Source organism: Herpailurus yagouaroundi, unplaced genomic scaffold (genome assembly GCF_014898765.1).
Source record: "Herpailurus yagouaroundi ecotype Mexico unplaced genomic scaffold, PumYag 159, whole genome shotgun sequence".
NCBI lineage: Eukaryota > Metazoa > Chordata > Mammalia > Carnivora > Felidae > Herpailurus > Herpailurus yagouaroundi.
Genome location: NW_024412400.1, coordinates 32,426,638 through 32,452,272, shown reverse-complemented (window position 1 = coordinate 32,452,272; position 25,635 = coordinate 32,426,638). Strand labels below are relative to the sequence as shown.

At 35.7% G+C, this 25,635-nt stretch overlaps 1 protein-coding gene and 1 non-coding gene across 3 annotated transcripts in view; one reads left to right on the top strand and one right to left on the bottom strand.

The window, feature by feature from the left end:
* Positions 1 to 25,635, top strand: part of STAG1 (STAG1 cohesin complex component) — a 410,134-nt gene that overhangs the window by 152,376 nt on the left and 232,123 nt on the right. For both annotated transcript variants that reach the window (XM_040480255.1, XM_040480256.1), the window contains one exon: positions 24,856 to 24,952. In XM_040480255.1, the coding sequence (XP_040336189.1) occupies positions 24,856 to 24,952 (97 nt within the window). The remainder of the gene's footprint in view (positions 1 to 24,855; positions 24,953 to 25,635) is intronic.
* LOC121034310 (U6 spliceosomal RNA) lies at positions 19,781 to 19,887 on the bottom strand. The gene has a single exon (XR_005792380.1). It is a non-coding gene; the product is annotated as a U6 spliceosomal RNA (small nuclear RNA).

Here is a 25,635-nt window from a genome sequence, read left to right as displayed (position 1 = left end):
ATAAATTCCAGAAGGATTCCAGAAGGAATCCCAGATTAAGATGGAAGAGAAAAAAATATAGCTAGGTTAACTTAAACTCCAGGTTTTCGGCTACTTGAGCAGAAGTTCCAGGATAACGTTCTATTGGTGGTTGAAGCTAGCCTGAACACACAGCAGTTGGAAGTAATTTAAGAGATTGAAAGACATATTGTAGGATTTAGGATAGGCTTTTTGTAGCATAATTATTAATAGCACCATCCTTCATCTTATAGTAAGCGTCCTGTTTGTGTGACAAATTACATTATGAAATTTAGAGCTTGCTTTTCAGTGGCTTAATGTGGTTCTGATTCTGAAGGTATTTTATATTGAAGATATTTTATAAATAAAAATAGATATTTTATTGAGTTCTAGAATATGTTATGTTAAAATTTAGGTTAAGGCTGGGGAAGAGATACAAGGAGAAGGATTCTGAGAAGTCATGCTTTGATCCAGGAAAGGCCTTGCCAAACATATGTAATGTCCCTTACCCCAAATTAATCATGTTCTTTTAATACATGTATTAGAAAACTTACCTAAGAAAGTGCTGCTTAGAATAAGATGCTTAGTTTAATAAAAATAACTCATTTGGACATTTTTAGTTGATTTCTTTTGATACCATTATCTTTTATATTAAAGAAGGGATGTGACTGTATAAAGAAGCATAGCAAATTGAGAATGGTTCCACAAATTCTTTGATACTAATTCCAACAAAAGAGAAAAATATAGGCATGTAATAATGAGTGTCTCTTCCTCCTTTTTTCCCTTTTTTCTTACTATTAAATTGTTGGCATCCCATTCTGATCTCTCAAATTATATTTTGAGATTTGCTCATTCATGAAATATTAACATCTTGAATTATTAAATTATAGAATCCAAACTTAAAGTCTAATATCATACCATTAGCAAGTAGCAGAGAACATTTGCTTTTATTTTTCATTAACAGCTCTTGCTGATGGCATACTGAGAAATAGGGGGTAAAAGTTAACTATTATTTGAGAAGCCTCTTATTCAATATGAGGCAAACTCCCTTAGCTTTGCTCAAAGCGTGGGGGGCCTTCTCCAGTCTAGTTTAATGCATGAACTTCTCTTATACCAGACACTAGGTACATACTTTGGATGCCTCCTTACTCCCCCTAGATTGTTTTTGATTATCAGGAAATATTGTAAGCACTTTTTGTATTCATCATATCACCTTCCATAGTAAAATGTATATAGTCAGCACCTAGTAAATTGTTGACAGAGTTTTTTTTGATGTGTAATTTTAAAATATTACTACGTTTTTTATTTATTGTGCATTAAACTCTTATCAAAAAGCTAGGAAAAAATTTTAGAGGAAGAAAAGTACTACCCATAATCCTAATTTTTGATATTTTGGTATAGGTGCTTCTGACTGGTTCAGTCAGAAGAACACATGACTATTGACCTTAGGGTTGTGAGTTCAAGCTCCACGTTGGATGTAGAGATTACTTAAAAATAAAATCTTTAGGGGCACCTGGGTAGCTCAGTCAGTAAGCCTCTGACTCCTGATTTCACATGGGTTATGATCACCGGGTCATGATCCTGGTGTCGTGGGATCGAGCCCTGTGTCAGACTCTGTGCTGAGCATGGAACCTGCTTAAGATTCTCCTTGTCTCCCTTTGCCCCTTTCCCCTGCTCACGCTTGCTTTCTAAAAATAAATAAATAAAATCTTAAAAATAATATTTTGGTGTATTTCTATGTGTTTGTTCTAGATTTATATTAAAATTATTCTTGTATCAAAGTAGAATGATTCTTTCCCTATTGGTATTTTATTTTATTTTGGTATTTTTTAAATACAGGGCTTTTCACCACACAGTGTTTCATAATTTGTGTTTCCATTTTGATTGTTTTGTAACTTTCATTAAAAATTTTTTTTTTTTTTTTTTTTTTTTTTAGCGTTTATTTATTTTTGAGACAGACAAAGCATGAACAGGGGAGGGTCAGAGAGAGGGAGACACAGAATCTGAAACAGGCTCCAGGCTCTGAGCTGTCAGCACCGAGCCTGACGCGGGGCTCAAACTCACGGACCGCGAGATCATGACCTGGGCCAAAGTCGGCCGCCTAACCGACTGAGCCACGCAGGCACCCCTGTAACTTTCATTTTAAATAAAATTAGACATTTAGAAATCTTGATGCCCATATCATTTTCTTTATAAGTTATTCATATAACTAGTACTACTGGATCAAAATACATTATTTTAAAGGTTTTGCAGAAATATTTCCAAATAGCCCCTTAATCCTATCAACATTGAAAATATCTATCTTAGGGGCACCTGGGTGGCCAGTAGGTTAGGATCTGACCTTTGATTCTGGCTCAGGTCATTATCTCATGGTTTGCGGGACTGAGTCCTGCATTGGGCTCTGCTGCTGACAGTGTGGAGTCTGCTTGAGATTCTCTCTTCCCTCTGTCTCTCTGCCCCTCCCTTGCTCTCACGTACTCTCTCTCTCTCAAATAAACATTTAGAAAAAAAAATACATAATTTGCAATGCCAACAAATTGGACAACCTAGAAAAAAAGAAGAAATTCCTAGAAACATAAAAACCTGAAAACTGACTCAGGAAGAAATAAAATGTGAACAGACTGATTACTAGCAATAAAACTGAATCAGTAATTAAAAAAAAGAAAAACAACTCCCAACAACAAAAAAAAGTCCTGAACCAGATGGTTTCTCAGGTGAATTCTACCAAACATTTAAAGAGTTAATAACTATACTTCTCAAACTATTCCAAAAAATACGAGGAAAGAAAGCTTCCAAATTCATTCAGTGAGGCTAGCTTTACCCTGATTCCCAAATCAGGTAAAGATACTACCAAAGAGGAAAACTACATCCCGGTATCTCTGATGGACATAGATGTAAAAATCCTTAACAAAATAATTAACAAGCTGAATCCAACAATACATTATAAAAATCATTCACCATCAACAAGTGGGATTTATTCCAGGGATGCAAAGAGTGGGTCAGTATTCACAAATCAGTGAGTGATACATTACATTTATAATAAGAGGAGGATAAAAAACATCTCAGATGCAGAAAAAAGCATTTGAGAAAGTACAACATCCCTTCATGATAAAAACCCTCAGCAAAGTAGGTTTAGAGGGAACATACCTGAACATAATAAAGCCTATATATGAAAAACCCACAGCAAACATTATACTCAATGGTGAAAAGTGAGCCCCTTGCTTTTAAGATCAGAGATAAGAATGTCCACTCTTACCATATTTATTCAACATAGCATTGGAAGTCCTACCCAAAGCAGTCAATGGAGAAAAAGAAATAAAAGTCATCCAAACTGGTAAAGAAGTAAAACTGAGTATTTGCAGGTGACCTGATACTATGTAGAGAGAGAACTTTATAAAGATTCCAACCAAAAACTACCAGAAGTGATAAGTGAATTCAGTAAAGTCATAGAATAAAAAATTTACATACAGGAATCTGTTGCATATCTGTACACTAATAATGGAGTAGCAGAAATAGAAATTAAGAAAACAATCCCATTTACAATTGCAACAAAAAGAGTAAAATAGTTAAGAATAACTTTAACCAGGAGGTGAAAGACCTGTATCCTGACCTGAAATCTACTTAATATTGATGAAAGAAATTGAACGTGACACAAACCCATGGAAAGATACTCTATGCTCATGGATTGGAAGAACCAATATTGTTAAAATATCTGTACTACCCAAAGCAATCTACAGATGTAATGCAGTTCCTATCAAAATACCAACATTTATACTTGTCAGGATGACTAAAATTAAAAATACAAGAAATAACAAGTGTTGACAAGGATGTGGAGAAAAAGGAACCCCTATCCACTATTGGTGGGAATGTAAATTGGTGTAACCACTATGGAAAACAGTATTAAAAATAGAACTACCATATGATCTAGTAATTCCACTTGTGAGCATTTGCCCAAAGGAAATGAAAACACTAATTTGAAAAGTTTCCCTATGTTTATTGCAGCATTATTTATAATAGCCAAGTTATGGAAACAACCCAAGTGCCCATAGATAGATGAATGGATGAAGAAGATGTGGTACACACATACACATACACACAATTTTACACAGGCATTTAAAAAGAGTGAGATCTTGCCATTTGCAACAACATGGATGGACCTAGGGTATAACGCTACATGAAATACAGGGAAAAACAAATACTGTATGATCTCATAAAGTATTTAAGAAACAAAACAAGTAAACAAAGAATGGCTAAAAAAATAAAACAGACTCTTAAACACAGGGAACAAATTGGTGGTTGCCAGAGGGGAGTCGGTTTGGGTCAAGGGTGTGAAATAGATAAAAGGGATTAAGTGTACACTTATTTTGATGAACATTGAAAAATGTATAGAATTGTTCAATCATTGTTGTACACCTCAAGCAAATATGACACTGAATATTAATTGTACTTGAATTAAAAATTCATTTTCCAAAACCTTGGTAACACTAAGACTCATCATTTTAACATAGTATTTGTCATTTTGAGAGAAAAATGGTGGCAGTTCAGATTATCAGAAATTTGTTTCTTTGATTAAAAGAAATATTTTCTGAAATATTTATTGTCCAATTATGTTTCCTTTAAAAGTTTTAAAAAATTTATATAATGCATAACCAATAAAAACTTTAGGGATTATTTTTGGATTGAGACTTATAAGTTAAAGTTAATTAGCCAAAAAATTCTGAAAATGACTAATGAGGAGCTCACTCTGCTAATTAGTAGACTGTATCATAAAACTACAAAAAATATTAGTGTTAAGTCATTGGTTCAACAACTGGCAGATGAATCAGTTGAACACAAGCAGACCTAAGTATATATAATAATTAAAAATTGTGTTCCATCTGTTCCTTTCTCTTTGTAGTTGATAACTGATTAACAACTTGAAAAAAATAGATTTGTTACATCATACCACACACCAAAGCCTAGATGTAGTAAAGAAATATAAAGAGTAATATAATGAGGCAATTTTAAACGCTCTCTCTGCGATGAATGCCTTGCTGGAGGATGTGTACATGCTGCATTGTGCCTGGGGGGGTGCAATGGCTCCCTCCCCTACAACTCCGGGAGGCAGCAGCCTTGGCCTTCTACTCTGTCTTTGCACTGCTTCCTGCATGTCCCTGGTCTTTGCAGGCTGGTCCACAGTGCCACGGTGGTGAGTGGATTGTGTGAGATGGAGTGGTAGATGGTGGCCCTGACAGAACATGGGGGTGATGATGAACTCAGGTGTTTTAAGATGTCCATCATGTTACCTCTGAATAAAGTATGGTTATTCTGAAGCCTAGGTGGGGCAGTACCTTTTCACAGGTTAGGCAGTAATCTGGTGACTGAAGGGCTGAAATTGGGGATTTATCCTCTTGGAGAAGTGCTGTTGAGATGTCTGGGATGCCTACATAATGGCTCCTGCCACTTTAATCTACAGGCTGTGATGAGAAGTGAAGAGCCACATCCTTTCTCTGTGGCTACCCTGCATTTTGCTAACACAGAGGATGTCTCCTATCTGGTGTTTGGCAAATTCTAGGAACTTCATCTAGCTTTACTGCATTAGCCTGTGAGCAGCTGTCACCTTACTGGAGGGGAAAAACTGCCTAGAAATTTTGAGACTGTTACATATCATTTAGACCACTTTGACTTCTTTATCATAAACGAATACTTGGTTTTGTCAAAAGGATTCCAATAACATACTTCAGAGCAAAAAATTTTAAAAAATTTAGAAAAAAATTTAGATGAAAAACTGGATTTAAGGCTTATAAGGTTACAAAAGCAAACGAAGTAAATATTTTACTTATTTAAATACCTTCAATACTTAGCTTCTTACCATTATATAATACTTATTTTTGTTTAGTGCTTCTAATCTTTAATGTCAGTTTGGTGTTAATTTTGCCATTTCAGCCTTTCTGTTTCTATTTATTTTTTATCTACATCTTTATATTCTTTTTATAAACCGAACTTTATTATTAAACAATACATGTACATGATTTAAAAGAAAAGTCAAATGGCACAGTGACCCACATAGCCATCCTCTCTCTTTTCCTGCCCACCCCCAGTCATGCTCCTTAAAGTTTTCATTTCTTTTCATTTTTTTCTGGTATTTACTCCACATAATTTTAATTTTGACAACCTTGTATTAAGTGAATAGGATGATCAGGAAGTAGCAAATACATTTAAAGCCTTAGTAAGACATATGTAAAATAGAGGTTGGGAGATAACCCCCTAAATAACGTAGAGGCCAGTGGCTATCTCAGTGAAGTATCTTGCCATTCCATGGTTGGGGATATGTCATAAAAGTAGTGAAGTAGCATGATAATTTTGTGTAATGTAAAGATGATGAAGGTATCTGTAGACTGTTGTGGTGGACAGACTCAACTGTGACCTGTGCATTGAGACCTGTGGCTTGCTTCTAACCATCAATTCTAGCAAAGATAAGAGGAGGGCGATTCTGATTACGTTATGTTATATAAGATGCTGTCTTGCCAGCACACTTGCTCTAGGGATTTTCCTTCTTGGTTTGACAAACTGATATGTTGGGGAAGCCCATGTACAAGGAACTATGGGTATCTTCTTGGCTTGGAGAGTTGTGTCCAGTCACCAGCAGAAGGTCAGGTACAAGGAAATAAGTTTTTTCAACAATGTAAACAAGCTTAGAAATGGATTCTTCTCCATTTGAGCCTCCAAATAAGAATATAGAATAGTAAACACCTTGATTGCAGCAATGTGAGACCCTAACCAGAAGATTTGGGTGAGTTGGGTCTAGACTCTGAATCACAGAAATTGTGAGACAATAGATGGCCAAGACAACTACACGGAGAGCAGGAAAATTAACATAGCACAGAAGCAACACTGGGAAGGTATCCTTTCATCTATTCTAGGCATTACGTAATGACTTACTTTGGTCCTTTTTAATTGGAGAAAAAGGCATTAGCTTGGTTATAGTAGCTGCATATCAAATGCTAGGGATTGCAGTTACAGTGAAAGTCACCACCTGATTAAGTTTATGATAATCCATAGTTGTTCTCTATGATCTGTCTGACTCTTATGTATGCCTAACTGGTGAGTTTAACAGGGATGTGATAGTTTTCACCACCTTTGTTTCTCTGAAGTCTTCGATGAAACCTTGCACTCACTCCAGGGATATAGTATTGCTTCTGTTTTATTGTTTTGGTAATAGAGGGAAGTTCTGTCAACTTCAGACATTCCTACCATTATACCCCTTACCTAATGGGTAAAGTCCATGTTGGGGTTCTTCCAGTTGCCAAGTATGTCTGTTCCAAGTAAATATTTAGAAACCAAGGAAATAACCATAGGATGGGTCATTGGATAATTTATGCTATCATCCAGACTTGATTTACATCCCCATGTATCACCTGACCACCATAAGCCCCTAATTTAACTAGTAGACCACGGTTGCATTTTGAATCCCCAGGAATTTAAGGTCATTTGAGAGACTTTGTTTATTTATACATGAAATGTGTAGATGTTTCCTTTTAACAGTGCTCAGTACCTTTAATTAATGGCTGCAAGTCTCTGGGGGAAGGATTAGAGGATGTGTGGTGTGTGCGTGTAATAGTTATGCAAGATTTTTCTTCAAGGGACCTGGTCTCCATCTCATTTAGTGTATTCTGCATCTGTGAGCTAACCCATAATTGACAAGTGGTGAGAAAGTTATAATTCTCCACTGTGCTGGTTAATACAAATTGGACTTCTGGCTACTGGATCTAGAATTTTTTCTGTTGTATGTATCAAATAGTATTATGGAGGCCTTTGGCCTGTTTTGTTCATAGTTTTGTTCCTAGGTGTACTCCAGTCATCATCTGTTGCCAAAGATCTCTGTAGATCAGGACATTCTGATTACCACTATGTTCCTGCTGCTCTTAACAGCATTACATTCCTACCTTATCTTTAATGATTAAGTGTGGCCACTTGGGCTGGGTTACCTTGGATCCCATCATCTCCACTGAAACCTGAGAGGTTTTCTTAATGGCTGCATCCCCTATACTTACACCTGGCTTACATAGGAGACTAACCACAGACCTTTAAAAGGGTATAGATCCACCTTTTACTAATGTGGTTCTCACTGCCATTTGGGCTCTCTTGTGGAGCACAGTTGAGGAAGAGTAGGGGTATGAAATTCTTACATAATTCCAGTCCCATATTCCTAAATCCCTAAATCATTGGATTCTTTACTCCTTCCATATCAGTGCCAGGGAAGCTCTGTCCCTCAACCTTTAAAGGCTACTTTTAGCTCACCAACCAGTCATTTCTAGCTACGTGAACTAATACATTAAATTTGGAGTCTCCAGTAAGTGCACCCATATCCATTAGTTTGGCCTGATGTAGCATTATATTCCATCCTCCTTGGTCAAATGCTTCTAGAATCCACTCCCACTTGTGGCCGTTGAGTTTCTGTTGAGTATGTAAGCTATTTCCTGCTGTGTCGTTGTGTGTACATGTATTATTCCTGGAGCATACTGAGATTTGACCCTAGTTATGGATATAGTGGTAATGGGGCTGGTTGTGGGTCTTAAAGAATGAGCATCCCCCTTCAAGGCATCTGCTTATGTGAAATAATCAGATTTTTCAAGCCAAGGAAAGCTAGTGTTCTCAGACACTGGGAAAGCAAACTACTTTTACTGGTATTGGAGGCTTCCAATTATAAGTGCAGTTTAAGGGAATTGGGAATGAGGACAGATTCAAAATTGTTAAGTTTCATCTAGGACAAACCAGATATCTCTGTTCTCAGTTTCAGAATCTCATTTATTCCTGATCCAGGTCCTAATTTTCAAATGAGAAACTTGATGAGACTGAAATTCACCTGTTGTTGTAACTCAGCAACCTACACAAATAAATTTTTGCCTTGATTTTCAGCATTATCAGTCCCATACCTACAAGAAAGAAGATAATTCTTTGAGGGGAATCTTAGAAGCTCTCTGGCTCTTTCATTGTCACTTAAGCGTGAGAGTTAGTGGACTTGAACCTGTCATTTTCTAAGTTCTCAGGTATACACAGAAGGATAGATTTGTTACATCATACCATACACCAAAGTCTAGATGTAGTAAAGGATTAAATATAAAGAGTAATATAATGAAACAATTTTAACTTGTAACAACTTGTTTAACAATTGTGAAACAATTTTAACTTTAACAACTTGTACTCCTGTCCATAGTCATCATTACTGCCATAATGGCAAATATAGTGGCCACTTAAGCTTTCAAAGAATGTGCTTGAGTTGGTGCTTCATCACAGTGTACCATAGGTGATAGCTTGATTGGTTTTCTGAAACTACTGCATGCCATAGATTACGATCATCCCATTTCCTTGGCAAAGAGCTCAGCCCTATGCTTAATCCTAAACACATGACCAAACCAGTCCCCAAATCTAATCTTTACTGGCTTATATTCTAGAACCACTCCTGGTTCTGAACCTTTCTGGATTGAATCAGGAGTCAGAAACCACACAGTTTCTTGAATTGGTATAATTATATATAATTAGTAAACTATGGTAAAGGAATAACTATAAAGATGTAAGGATAACTCTAATTTTTAAAAACTTTTTTTTATTTATTTTTGAGAGAGAGAGATTCACAGAGTGTGAGCAGGGCAGGGGCAGAGAGAGAGGGGGAGACATAGAATTCAAAGCAGGCCCCAGGCTTTGAGCTGTCAGCACAGAGCCCGACGCGGGGCTGGAACCCACAAACCGCGAGATCATGACCTGAGCTGAAGTTGGACGCTCAACCCACTGAGCCACCCAGGCGCCCCTAAAGATGTAAGGATAACTCTGAATGAGACCCTAGGGCTTAAAGAAATTTCTCAAGGAGAGAAAAACTTGGATTCGTGGGGGTCCCCTTCCTCAGGCTTGGGTTTGGACCTTGTTGGAGAAGGTGGGTTTGCAGCCTATTGACTGACAGAGTTCACTGGATTGCCTTATGCCTTAGCCAGAGCTGGTTTACATTTGCTAGGCAGCAGGAAACAACATTCTGAGATACAGTTGTGTTGGTTGTGGTGGACAGTACTACAATGGAAGTTGAGGTACTGCTGTCAGATGAAACTTTGAGCAGGCCATTGTCAGTGTTAGGAGGGCTGCATCAAGAGGATAATCACCCAATCCTAATCTGGGGCACAAAAATTCCAAAGAACTGCACACTCTTAGCATGAAGAAGAGACAGACCACCACCGTTGGACTTTGCAGCAAGAATAAAAACACAAAACTCTTAACATTTTGAAACCAGGAAAAGAAGTCCCCCTTCCTCCTGGACTGTCCTTCCAGAGCTCTGTGCTACTAAAGCTTAACATAGTGCTTACTGTGAAGCAGAAGTGCTTGTAAAGTCTAGTCCATTATTACAGAGCAGATACTGCTGGGGTAATTTTGGTGCTGAGGCACAATAAATTGGTTTTCCTCAAGTGTCTGGTGGTAGCAGCTATTTGCATATCTTTTTTTTTTTAACGTTTATTTATTTTTGAGACAGAGACAGAACATGAATGGGGGAGGGTCAGAGAGAGAGAGGGAAACACAGAATCCGAAACAGGCTCCAGGCTCTGAGCTGTCAGCACAGAGCCTGACGTGGGGCCTGAACCCACAAACCGCAAGATCATGACCTGAGCCGAAGTCGGAAGCCCAACCGACTGAGCCACCCAGGCGCCCCTATTTGCATATCTTAAAAGAGAGGCATTGAATGTAGATGGATGCTCTATGTGGAGGTAGAATTTGTATATGTTGTGTTTAATTATTGGTGCTGATATTTGTAAGATTTTATCTTTTTCCTTGGAATTCATAAATTTTACCTATGCTTATATGTGTCATTTTCCCATTAATTCTGACAGAAACTAGATAAGCCATGTTAATGTTCAGATTTAAATCTTTTATTGATAAGGTAGATTTTCCTCTTAAAATGATTAGCTTAATTGTGTTTCTTCCTTGTCTTTCCTTCTTAAACACTTATATATGTTAGATCTCCTATGTACGTTTGCCAAGTATTTTACTCCTTTCCTTGTGAATTCCTTTTGTGTATTTTTCTTTTATGTTGAGACTTTTCCCCCCACTGAACTTCTAGGACACTAAATTCATTTTCCATTAAATTCATTTTTCCTTTTCTTCTTTTTTTTTTCTTTTTTAAGTAGGCTCCATGCCCAATGTGGGGCTTGAGACTCACAACCCTGAGACTAGGAGTCACATGCTCTACTGATTTGAGCCAGCCAGGTTCCTCCAGTGATTATTCTTTCATTCAGCTGATGAGTATTTAAATTTGATTTTTTTTTTTTTACCTTTTAGAACGTTCTTTCTGCTCTTTAAAGTTTCCATCTGTTTCAAATATACCTAGTATAATGTTTTTTTCTCCTTCGTGTTTGGTAAGTCTTTTAGGCATATTATTTTGCTTTGACTTCTATTTTTTTTAAATATTTATTTTGGGAGAGAGAGAGAGAGAGAGACAGAGCGCCAGTAGAGAGAGAATATTTCACAGAGAGAATCCCAAGCAGGCTCCAAGCTCAGCATGAAGCCAGTCCCACAGGGGGCTCAGCCCCATAACCTCAGCTGCTATCAAGAGTCTGGCAGTCAACTGACTGATCCACCCAGGTGCCCTTTGCTTTGACTTCTTAAGGCTTTTCGAGTTTGGGTGGTTACGTCAAATTATTAGGATCCCTCCTTTGGCACAAATTCACATATAAATACTGTCATAGTCTTCATTCCTATGAGTATCACATTAAACAACAGTTCTGCTAATTGGATAGTACTTTCCCAGCCTTAAGACTAGGAGGTAACTCATCTTATTATAGTGATCCCTTGCGGTTCTTCTGAGGCCAATAATTTATTTTTTTTAATGTTTATTTATTTATTTTAAGAGAGAGAGTGAGCAGGGAGAGGGGCAGAGAGAGGAGAGAATCCCAAACAGGCTCTGCGCTGACAGTGCAGAGACTGACACAGGGCTTGATCCCACAAACTGTGAGATCATGACCTGAGCCGAAGCCAATAGTGGTTTCAGTGGACTCAGTGGACTGAGTCATCTAGATGCCCCTGAGGCCAAGAGTTTATAGGAGGCCCTCCTAGGACCATATACCACAGGGTTTCTACTGTCCCAAGGAAGATTAAGTAATCTCTAAAGCCTCCAGTTTTTGAAGGAACAAGAAGTTGCAATCTTTCTAGGTTTTTTTTTCCTGAAACCCTTTGGGCCGGTATCTACTGATCTCATGTTTAGCTCAAAAAGTAACTTAATTTTGTGCTGTTACTTTTCTCTGACAACCCCTAAAAGGATCCATAGACTTGCTTGCACCCTGAAGGCTTTGCTACCTTGCTTGCCCTAGCAGTTCTGTCCTGAATGGAAGTGTGATGGAGAGGGAGAGTGCATCAACTTATATTCAGGCCCTTATTTGCCAAAATTTCTCAGATGAGAGCTTATGCAAGATAAATATCACAAATGTAAAGACATGTTATGAACTGGAGAGATATTATAAAATCTTGACATTAAGAGCAATGATACTTAATGTGTTATTTTAATTTTTATGTGCCATTCTGTACCATTTTATTTAGATACACTATTACAGTACTCAGGCTTAAACCTAGGTAGGTTACCAAATTAAAGTGAAAGGTATACTTGTTGATAATGTCTTTCTGTTTCAAATCAGATAATATAAAACAAAAGACAAAACTAGTATCAAGTGGAAGTATGAAATTTGCTGTGTATGGGACATTATGTTTATTTGTCTGAAAAATGGTATTGAAATGCTGTTGTAACCTGTGATTCCCTTCCTAACTATGGAATAAAATCTGTCCTGCCACTTCAAGGGTCACAGCATTTACCTGAGCTTAAAATCAAATTTTTCTTAATTTATGCAATAATATAGTTAAGTAGAAAGGCAGTGATGGGATCACATTGGCCAGAAACTGCAGTTAGTTAATATGGGAGGAAAAGGAGTGGGAATGAAAGAAATAGCGTTACATGTGGAGGATCAATCCGTTTTTCCCTTGAAGTGGTAACTTAAAAAACCAAAACAACAACAACAAAAAACCAAAACAAAAAAGAGTCAACAACAGGAAAAAAACAGTCTTTGGAGAGCTCTGAAAACCAGAACATTTTAGCTTATACCTGAGGGTAAAATAACAGTCTAGTCTCCTGGAGTAATAACTGTAGTCTGCCTGTGCAGTATTTACATTTACATTTATGGAAAGCATGTACTCCATATTGCTAAAAGCTACATGGAAAAAAATCATTGAAATAGTAATTATTATACAGTTATATATTTAAGATGTCTAGTTAGGGCCTTTAGTTTACAATGTAGCATGTTATCTGTGCCATCTGCTTTTGTTTCTCCAAAGCAAATGAATTTACTCTTAAGCAAGAGTATAGAATACTAATTCTTTGTGTCCTTGTCTGCTTAACCAAGGTCTTATCAAATAGCCTGTTGAAAGAACTACATTTATCTACTAGAGTTTGAAGAATATGCACTCACTGTACTGTGTAGAGATCCAGATTGAATTGATTGAGCTTTCCTTTAGGTTTAGCTTATTAAAACCTTAGAAGAAAATTTAAAACTCATTTTTAACTACAACATTGACTTATTCTGTGCCACATATTTGTATTTTCTCTTTGAAACCCTGATTTGTTTTTGTTTTTTTCTCTTTAGTTCTTTCCCAGTTTTTAGAATGTTATTTTTCTAACTGCTTAAAATTATTTATTATACTCTTCTCTAATAGAATATGAGAAAACTGTTACAGCAAATGTAATTATTTTTCTCATTTTACTGTAATCTGTGATTCAAATGCTGCGTATGGTTTTCATGAGAATATGTGGCTAAGTTCTTAGAGATTTTCTTTATAGTAAATTCTCAGACTTGAACGTTTTGGAATGAAGTGAGGGCAAGCCTATCAGTGTCACAGTTTGAATTTTTTCATACCTTTTTCCATGTTACTTTATATGTATGTGTATGTGATGTTATTTTAAGTGTAGAATCATATATATTTCTTTTTTCACTTAGTATGTCATAAACAACCTTTTATGGAATTAGTGCTACCATTGGTATAGCTCATTTGTATTAATAGTTATATTTCATTTTACTGTATGTATATATCATAATTTAGTGAAACATTCCTTTGTAGATAGATTGCTAAGCTGTTTTGCTCCAGTAAATAGTACTACAGTATTCATGCAAGTATTTTTTCTATGAAGGAAGAAGCCTGCATATGAATATTTGTAGCCAGAGGGGCAGCTTTTGGCAGACGTTACTGTCCACTTACCAAAGTTTTATTTTTCCCTTTTCATAGTGGAATAAGTTCAAGGAGGGTATTGGCAAATGGAGACTCAGTGTCTCCACTCCCCTTCCTTTGCAATGTGGCTAGTTAACAAGTTCTTGCCAATGAAGTATTACCCAATGTGATATGTATGACTGCTAAGCCTGAATTATAAACATTTGCCATGCTTTTCTGTGTTTTTGTTTTCCATCAGCTAGATACTGATTTCTCAGGGTCAACCTTGGAAGCCTCTTATAGAGAATAACAGAGCATCTGTCAGCTTGGGTGCTGGAATGATTGTGTAGCTATAACTAGTAATATAGATATTCTGTCTAGACCTTCTCTTTGAGAGACTGTAGGTATATTATCATTGTGGGGTGTCTGGCTGACTCAGCTGGTAGAGCATGTGACTCCTTTTTAAAAATTTTTTTTTCAGAGGAGGGACATGGGGAATGGGGAGCATGGGACTCTTGATCTCAGGGTTGTAAGTTCCAGCTCCATGTTGGGTCTACATAGAGATTATTTAGAAAAAAAGAAAATGAAGTATTCTTCCTGAGAATCTTGAAATTATACTGCTTATCTTTCCCTACTCCCTAAATGAGGACAACTTATATAAGAAAATGTAATAGTTTCTTAAGGTGGAAGCTTAAATCATTGAATTAGACCTCTCTTTTGTAAGTATTTGAAGCTGTATATTTCCCACTAAGCATTGTTTTAGCTGCATTCTACAAATTTTGATAATGTGTTTCATTATCATTCAGCTCAAAACATTTTTTAATTACCAAACATTTGAGGATATTTTAGATGTGTTCTTACTGTGACATCAGTAAGACTGATGTCTTACTTAAATCCATTATGGTCAAAGTATGTGCTCTGTATTTTTTTAGTCCTTAAAAACTCATAGAGACTTGCTCTTTGGTCTTTTGGTAAGTGTTCAAAAATGTATTTAAAGACAATATGTATTCTACAATTGTTCGTGTTGTGTTTTATAGATATATTATTAGTGCTTTTCAAATCTTCTATATATTTACTATTTTTATGTTCATTCTAACAGTTACTGAGAGATATATTTAAAATATGAAACATGATTATGAATTTGCATATTTCTTTTAAGTTCAGTTTTTGTTTTATGTATTTTAAGAATCTTTTTATTTGGTGTATAAAACTTCAGAGCTGTTATATCATCATGATGAATTTACCACTTTATTATTATAAAATCTGTCTTTTAATACTTATACTACTCCTTGTCTTGGTTTCTACTGTGATATAAAAATGGTTGTAACAGCTTTTTTATAGTTAAAGTTTGCAGGATATATATTTTTTCATTCTTTCAGTATAACCTGTCTGTGTTTCTATATTTAAAGTGTGTCTTGTAGATATATGTAATTAGGTCATTTTATACAGTCTGGGTGGTCTCTGTTTTTTAGAGGGAATGTTCAGTCCATTTGCTTGGTTTTTAGTTTTGTTAGTCTGAGAAGGTTTTATTTTGCTTTTATTTGAAAGATATTTTTTGCTAGGTAAAAAATTCTGCATTTTTTTCCTTTTTTCCTTACTTTATTGAGATACAGTTGATGTACAACATTGTGACTTGATATATTTGAATATTACAAAAGATTACTACTATAGTTTAGCTAACACCCCCATTCCCTTGTATTATTTCCAGTTATTTTTTTGTGGTGAGAACATTTAAGATTATAGAATACAGTATTACTAGCTATAATCACCATTCTCTATGTTGCCTCCGAACTTGTTAATCTTCTAATTGGAAGTTTGTACCCTTTGACTGATTCCTTCCCATTTTCTCTATTTCCCAGTCCTTTGTAACCACCACTGTATGTCTGTTTTTCTGTTTGGCTTTTTTTTAGATTCCTATGGAATAAGTGATATCAGACAGTGTATATTTTTCTCTCTGTGACTTATTTCACTTAGCATTATGACTTGAAGGTTCATCTGGGTTGTCACAAGTGACAGGATTTCCTTCTTTGTCTTGGCTGAAAAGTATTCCATTGTATAGATAACCACATTTTCCATTTTTGTTTTTTGTTTGTTTTTGTTTATTGTTGTTTAGATACCACATTTTCCTTATTCATTCATCTGTTGATGGGCACTTAGGTTGTTTACATATTTTGGCCACTGTGAAAAATGGTGCGGTGTACATTAGAGTGCAGATATCTCTACAAGATCCCTCCGTTTTATGTTTGTTTTTGATGTCACATTTGCATTTTTATGTGTATTCATTAAATTTAAAACTATAGCTATTTTTAATATTTTTGTCCTTTAATCTTTATACTAAAATAGTCAACACTCTATCCTATTACAATATTAGGGGGTTTGAATCTAACTATCTCCTTACCTTTATAGTGTGTTGTATATTGCCACACGTTTTCATGTTACTAATTAGTGTCCTTTTGTTTCAGCTCGGAGATCTCTTTTCAGCATTTCTTGTAATATAGGTTTAGTGGTGATGAATTCTTTCAACTTTTGTTTAGGAAAGGGCTTTATTTCACCTTCAGTTTTGAAGGACAGTTTTGCTAGGTAAAGTATTCTTGGTTGACAGTTTCTTGTTAGCACTTTGAATATATCATTATAGTTTCTCCTGGCCTGTAAGATATCTGCTGAGAAATCAGCTGATAGCCTTATTGGGGTTTTGTTTTATGAGAGAATTACTTTTTTCTCTTGCTATTTTAAACTTCTCTCTCTACAGTTTTAGACACTTTTATTATTATGTGACTTGGAGAAGACTTTTCAGTTGAAATTTTGAGATGAATTTTTAGCTTCATGAACTTGGATGTCCAAATACCTACCATGTGTGAGAAGTTCTTTGCCATTATTTTTTTATACATATTTTATTTTTGATATAATTATAAATGGGATTATTTTCTTAATTTCTTTTTCTGATTGTTCATTATTAGTGTATAAAACCAACAGATTTTTGCATATTGATTTTATATACTACAACCTTACTGAGTTTATTAGTTTTAACAATTTTCTGATGCAGTCTTTAAGGTTTTCTGTATATATTAACTGCAAATAGTGAAAGTTTTACTTCTTTCTTCCTTACTGATTTGTATGCCTTTTACTTCTTTTTCTTGCCTAATTGGTCTGGCTAGGACCTCCCCTACTGTATTGAATAAAAGTGATGATAGTGGGCATCCTTGTCTTGTTCATGATCTTAGAGGAAAAGCTTTCATCTTTTTACCATTTAGTATGTTATTAGCTGTGGGCTTGTCATATATGGCTTTTATTATGTTGAGGTACATTTCCTTTGTCCTTCCTTTGTTTTTATTATAAATGGATGTTGAATTTTTTCAAATGCTTTTTCTGCATCTGTTGAGAAAATCATAGGATTTCCATTCTTCATTTTGTTCATATGGTATACCACATTGACAATTTGTGAATGTTCAACCATCTTCGCATCCCTGAAATAAACTCGACTTAATCATTGTGTATGGTATTTTTGATATATTGTTAAATTCAGTTTGCTCATATTTTCTTAGTCAGTTTGCATCTATGTTCATGAGGGATTGAGGGATATTGGCCTGTAATTTTATTTTCTTTTGGCATTATTGTCATGTTTTGGTATCAGGGTAATGTTCACCTTATAAGTAAGTTTGGAAAAGTTCCCTCCTCTTCTATTAGAAAGGATTTATATTAATTCTTCTTTGAATGTTTGCTAGAATTCACCAGTGAAGCTGACTGGTCCTGGACCAGTTTTTTAGGATGCTTTTGATTACTTATTCAGTCTCCTTTACTAGTAAGTGGTCTGTTCAGATTATCCGTTAGATCATGGTTCTATCTGGGAGGTTTCTTTCCTAAGAATTTATCCATTTCTTCCAGGTTGTTCAATTTGTTAGCATATAATTGTTCATAGTAATATCTTATAATCCTTTTATTTCTATGGTATCAGTTATAACATCTCCTTTTATTTCTGATTTTGAGTCATCTTTCTTTTCTTCTAGATGAGTAACTAAAGGTTTGTCAATTTTGTTTATCTTTTCAGAGAAGCAGCTCTTAGTTTCATTGATCTTTTGTGTTATCTTTTTAGTCTTTATTTCAGCTCTAATCTTTGTTATTTCCTTTCTTCTAACTTTGGGGCTTTAATTTTTTTTTTTTTTTCTAGTTCCTTTAGGTGTAAAGTTAGTTTGCTTATTTGAGGTTTTTCTTGTTTCTTGGTGTAAGTATTTATCACTGAAAACTTCCCTCTTAGAACTGCTTTTGTTGCATCCCATACATTTTGGTGTTACCTTTCCATTTTCCTGTGTCTCAAGGGAAGAAGAAAGGAATAGAGAAGAACTACAAAGATAGCTAGAAAACCACTAACAAAATGCAATTAGCCCATACTTATCAGTAATTACTTTAAATGTAAATGATAAATTTGCCAATCAAAAGACAAGGAGTGGCTGAGTGGATTTAAAAAAAAAAAAAGACCCATCTACTTGTTGCTGTAAGAGACTTACCTTAGATACAAGGACACACAGGGCCACAAATCAAAGGGATGGAAAAAGGTATCCCATGCTAATGGAAACGAAAAGAAAGGTGGATTAGCTATAACTATACCTGTCAAAATGGATTTTATAATAAAGATTATAATAAGAGACATTGAGTCATGTTACATAATGATGAAGGAGTTAATCCAGTAAGAAGATATAGCATTTGTAAATATTTGTGCCCCCAACATAGAAACAGCTAAAGATGTAAAGAAAATATTAAGAAACCTAAAGGGAGAAATGTTCAGCAATACAGTATTAGTGGGGGCTTTAATACTCCACTTATATCAATTCACAAATCATTTATGCAGAAAATCAATAAGGAAACCTTAAATGGCAGGTTAGACCAAATGGTCCTAACAGATTTGCAGGACATTATGTCTGAAAGAACAGAATACACATTCTTCTCAAGTCACATAGAACTATTTTCCAAGATCATATGTTAGTCCAGAAAACAAGTCTTAATAAGAATCAAAATTATACCAAGTTATATATTTTATGTCCACAGTAGTGTGAATTACTAGAAATTAGTTACACAAAGAAAACTGGAAAATTCATAAATATGTGGAGATTAAACAACATGCTATTGAACAATCAGATGTGTCAAAAGAAATCAAAAGAGAACTTAAAAAATAATTTGACCCATTATTTTTTAAAACCAGCTTTCTACATTTTCCTTCTCTCATTTCTCTTTGGGACTCCAGTGATGCATATGTTATTTCTTGTGTCAGTATGCCATAATTCCCATAAGCTTCCTTCATTCCTTTTCACTGTTCTCTTTGCTCCTGCATTTAGATAATTCTACTTGATCTGTGTTGTAGCTTACTGATTTTCCCTTTAGCTTCTTCAGGCTCACTGTTGAAACTGTCTATTGAATGCTTCATTATAGTCATTGTATTCTTCAGGTCTAGAATTTCTGTTCTGTGCTTTCTTATGTTTTCTTTCTTTGTTGAACTTCTCATTTTGTTATTATATATTTTTTTCTGATATTATTAATTGCTTATCTGTGTTCTCTTGTAGCTTTCTGACTAGCTATAGAATTTTTTTTTAATATGGAACATGTTATGAGTTTGCATGTCATCCTTGCACAAGGGCCATGCTAATCTTTTCTGTATCGTTCCAGTTTTAGTGTATGTGCTGCAGCAGTGAGCATGAGAAACTGTTTTGAGTTCTTTATTCAGCATTTTCTGGATATGCATTTTTTTGGGCCAGTTACTAGAGGTATACGGTATTCCTTTGGTGGAGACATATTTTCCTGATTCTTCATAATCATGAAGAATCATGTTTTCATGTGTATGTATTTGAAGAAGCAGTTACCTCTTCCAGACGAAAGAGGGATTTCCATATGGGGAACCTTTCACCTTTGTGTGAAGGCACACTTAATCATGCACTGACCCTGGGTCTAGTGTTGTAGGGTGAGAAATCTGGCGTATGGTGGCACTGGGTTCAGGAAGGCACGATGTCTTTCATGCTCAGGCCACCAGGTTCCTCTGCATTGAACCGATTGATCTTTGGTGAGCACTGTGAAAGATCTGCAGTGCCTGTGAGAGCAGTTGGGGTCCTAAGCAACACTTCCAGGTTTGGTAGCTAGGGACCAAAGCAAGCAGTGGTGGTAGCCAGAGCCAGTGGTGTGCACACACTGAGCTGTGGTGGGCAGCTTCAGGTATCTATGTGGTGGAGGAGACCTGTCTCAGACACAGTTTTAGTGGTGAGTATCAGTGCAGGTAGCAAGGCCTAAAGCCAGTTATGGGCTCCCTGGCAACTGTGGAGACCCTGGTTGACAATGCCCCTCCTGTGGTTGCACACTCTCCCTCCAGACATGCACTCTGCAGTGGAGACCCATGGAAGGGAGCTTGAGTGAGGGAGTATAGATATGCAGCCTGGAGGAGCTAGGTACAGGTGGGCAAGGTGGTACTGGACAGTGACAGAAGGCAGGACCTGATATGAGCTGCAGGGTTTCATGGCTTTCTGTACATTCACCAGTGGCTGTATGTTTCCCCCACCTTGTGCGTGCATGCTGCAGTGCAGGTCAGTGATGGGTGTTAGGACAGTGGTGCACAGCTAGAGGGGCTAGCTCTGAGCATGGGCAAAAGTGTTCAGAGATGGGGGGTGCACTAGGCTGGTGTCTTATACTCATCTAGCTGTAGAAGCTCAAGTTGGCTGCATGTGCAGCCCCTTGGCTCCTGTGTGGCTGAGGAAGGACTTAGGTGACTGGCTTCTTATACTTATGCAGCCATAGAAATCCTGCATGGCTGTGGTACACATCTGGTGGTGGCAGGGGAAAGTTTTAGAAAAGGACTCATGCAGCTGGTTTCAGCTAACAAAACTACCCAAGGGTGGGAAGCTGGCAATATCTGTGGGAGTCCACAGTGGCTGTGCTAGCGTTTGGCTTTGTCACTTGTGAAATATACTGAGTTTGTCTGCAGAGCAGGTCTCTGTGAACCATGATGGCTCCTGGTGCTTGTCTGCTATTAATAGCTTCTGCTTTTATTCATTGTTCCTAGCTGGCTCAGTACATCTATGAGAGAGTGAGGCAAGAATCTGAAGCAGGCTCCAAGCTGTCAGCACAGAATCTGATGTGAGGCTTGAACTCATGAGCCATGAGATCATGATCTAAGCTGAAGTTGGACGCTTAACCGACTGAGCCACTCAGGTGGCTGGGAGATTTCTTCTGAGCATTGTGAACTGTGTTAGGTTGGGGGATGGGATTGTGCAGGCAAGATGAAGTTGCCTTCCTTCTCTTCTGTGATTATTTTAACTTATTGTTAAAACATTCTGTGTGGACTCTAGTGGTCTCCTGGGACTGTTTGTGTATTGCTGTCCCGTTGTTGATCTTTGTGGGATCATAGGGAAGGAAGCTAGGTTTTTTTGCCAACTGATGGGCAGTTTTTTTTCTGTCAGCACTTTAAATATGTCTTTCCTTAATCCCCTGGCTTTCATTCTTTTTGATGAGATGTGTACCATATTCTTATCCTTTGGTCCCCTTATCCTTACCGTATGGCTACTTAAAAATTTTTCTCTATTGAAGATTCCCGTAATTTAATTTTGATGTGCCTTATATAAGTTTTCTGTTTTATCCTGTCTCACAGCCCAAGGCCTTATATATTATGAAATACTGTATAATCCACTCACCTATGCCCATACTTGGCAGTGCCTCTGACAATCACCAGTGTCTGCCAATCCAAGAAGGATTTATCTCTCTGGAGTTCAGTTCTTTAGATTCTTTTGCCTCCACCCCACTCTTTTAAAAGGTATAATTTTTGTCCTTTAAGATGAATAACCAATTACACAAGAATCATTTATTAAATTTACCACCTTTTCCCTCAAAAACTTAAGTATCCTCTTTGTCACAGCTTAAGTTCTATATATAATATACCTGGATTTATTTCTGCACTCTATTTTCTTACATTACTTTTCTAGTTCTGTGTTATTTTCAGTCTATATTGTTTTCAGTGTCTTTGTGTTAAATTTTGGTATTTATGCAATTCCCTGTTCACTAGTTTTATTCAGAATGTTTCTGGGCTCCTCACATATAACTGGTGGGATTATAAATTGACACTTTCACTTTGGGAATTGAAGAAAATGTACTCACCATCTTCAGAGTGTTTTCACAATGCTGGGCCCCATGTAGAAGTGGAGAAATGGTTCCTCTTTAGCTTTGTGCCATACTTCCTTACTTTGTTCAGAAAGCATTTCTGCTTGGGTCATCAATTTAAAAATCACTTGACCTGCTTTATCCATTCTTTGTCTTCACCACCATTCTTAGTCAATCATGTCCTTGACACATTATTCTGCCGAGCTTAACTTTCAACAGATACTATGATATCCTTTCTTTTTTTTTTTTAGTTTTTTTTAACCCTCTTCTACAACCATGTATTCTTTCTAATTTTCTGTTTACTTTTAAAATAAATCCTCCCAGACATCAATATGTAGAAGTAGAGATACATAGTGTTCATGAGCAGTTTTAAAAAGTTCTCTCTTTTCACATGGAAGAAGGGAATGTGGTTGCTCTTCACTAGAAGAGGTTGTTAAAGAAGGTATGTGCTCAATCAGAATGGTTAAATTAATAGGACTGATAATACATAGTATTGATGAGGATGTGGAACACCCAGTCTCATACATTGGTAGATCTCATAGATTGTTGGTGGATGTATAATTTAATACACCTGTTTTAGAACATTGGCATCGTCTATTAACTATCTACATACATGTGTTCCATGTGTTAATAGTTTGGCTACTGGGTATATATACAACAGAAACAAGGGTTGATGTCCATCAAAATATGTGTACAGTCATATTTACAGCAATTTTATTCATGATAGCTTTAAAATGGAAAGAGCAGTCATGTCCTTTACCAGTTCAATGGGTAATAAATTGTGGTATGTTAAATAATCAGATGCTATCTGGAAATTCAAAAAAAGGAAGTAGTGGTACACATAACAGCTGATACAACTTTGAAAGAAGTCAGACATAAAAGATAATACTATTTATATGAGTTTCAAAAACATGTCCACTGTTAAGGAATAGTGGTTAAACCCTCTGGGCTTGGAATGGTTACTGATTAGAAGAGAGCATTAGGGAGCCATTTCAGTTTTGGAAAGGTTTTATATTTTCATACTGGTTATGATTACACATATGTGTATATATTTGTAAAATTTCATCAAGGTGTAACTTAAGTTTCCTATATCTTACTGTGTATAACTGTACTTACATACAAAAGTAAAAATTGATTTTAAAAGTATTTAAAATTATTTTCATACGTTTTCTATAATATCCTTCCTCCACCCAAACAAACCTCAAACAATGTAGCCTACAAGTAGGCTTCATGGAATCACATTAAATTGGCTAACAATCTGGAAACACTTTATTGATAGAACTCGAAGCGTTTTTTTTTTTAAATTTTTTTTTTCAACGTTTTTTATTTATTTTTGGGACAGAGAGAGACAGAGCATGAACGGGGGAGGGGCAGAGAGAGAGGGAGACACAGAATCGGAAACAGGCTCCAGGCTCCGAGCCATCAGCCCAGAGCCTGACGCGGGGCTCGAACTCACGGACCGCGAGATCGTGACCTGGCTGAAGTCGGACGCTTAACCGACTGCGCCACCCAGGCGCCCCCCGAAGCGTTTTTTTAATATTAACTCAATACATAAAACTTATTTAGGTGATTTCCTATATCTTCTAGTTTTTATAATTTTCCTCATCAACATACCTTTCTTGAATTTATAATTAGGTGTGAACACATTGCTCATCCATTTATGTTTCTTATATGTTTGCAATATCTAAAAGTTATTTTGCACATTTATCTTTTGTCATCTGTCTTAATCAATTTTTTTCCAGTAGGAATCTTTTGAGTCCCTTTACTAGAGACTATTAGGTATTTTTCCAACTTTTGGAAAGGGAGAATTCTCTTTATCATTTAACTAATTTTTGGTTTTACTAAAAACTTAAAACCTGTGTCAAATAATTAAGGATACATCCTTGCCTTGTTCCATTTTGAGTTGAAATGTCTTGAGCATTTCAACAATAAATATATTTTAGTCCTTGTATCTTGTTTGTGTATATTTCATCTAACTTTACTTTTTCTGGAAGTTGTTTATTAAACTTGGTGGCTGTACTTATTTGTCACATACCATTTTGAGATCTAGTAATTTCATTTAATTTTTTCTCCTTTATAATTGAATTATTTGATTTCCTAATATTAACTCATTTTTTCATTCCTGACAAAAATGCATTTTATATAAGGTGTGTATTCTTTTTATGTACTACTAATGAAATAGGTTTTTTGATATATGAACAGTTTCTATGTGTAAGTGTATTTAGTTTAGCTTTTGTATTTTCACAATGTGGTTTGAATATTGGTATCTATAGTTGCTTAATAATTATTGAACTAGTCAGTTTTGTATTGTGTTCCAGTTTAAACAAGTTTTTGAAACCTAGTAACTCATCTTTTAATTTTCTTGAAAAATAAAGGAATCTTTACTTTTATTTGGCTACAGAGAAATGATTTCGGGTAAGTATTTTAAATAGACCACACACAGATTAAATCACAAACTTTAAAAAATTTATTGGTTGTAATACAAATTTTTTTGAGTTTTCATTTTTATGTATTTTTTTCCTACAGTCTGTGGTGGATGACTGGATTGAATCATATAAACAAGACAGGGACATCGCACTTCTGGATTTGATCAACTTTTTTATCCAGTGTTCAGGATGTCGAGGTACATAATGATGGAATAAATAATGTACATTGAGTCTGTCAGTCCAGCAGTGTCAAATTATTTCACCTTTCATTCATTATATATAATCCATCCTAGTACAATGTGCTGATCTTTTTCTCATAAAGAAAATTATTGTTATTTAAAGCTGTTTCATTTTTTTTGGTTCAGTTTTGCTACGAAAGAACAGATCTATAAAATTTTATGACATTTTCAAGGAAATCTAAAATTCATTTGAAGAATTTGAATTGACTTTTTATATCATAAATTTTTATAATTAATGTTTACTGATTGATAGTATTTCTGTTTGTGCTTTGTATTAGGAATTTTGGTAGTTCCTAATATTCATTATTTTTTTTCTTGTCAGTATGTATATTGGTCCTCATTGCATAGACTAAGTACGTGGACCTTAAATAATTTGCTTAAGGTAACATAAGCACCAGAATCTGGTTTCTTAAGTTTATCATCTGTTTGATATCTATAGATAGTTTTTTAAAATAAAATGTAATTTTATTTTTATTGTATTAATAGATAACTGATATTTTTCTTCTCAAGAATAGATAAATCCTAACAGATTATGCTGTGTTACATGAGAGGGGGATTGGGAATCAACATTCTTTGCTTTCTAGTGCAGAAAGTACAGTGATCTTTTATTGAGATCACTGATTCAGTTGATTTCTTGAAGA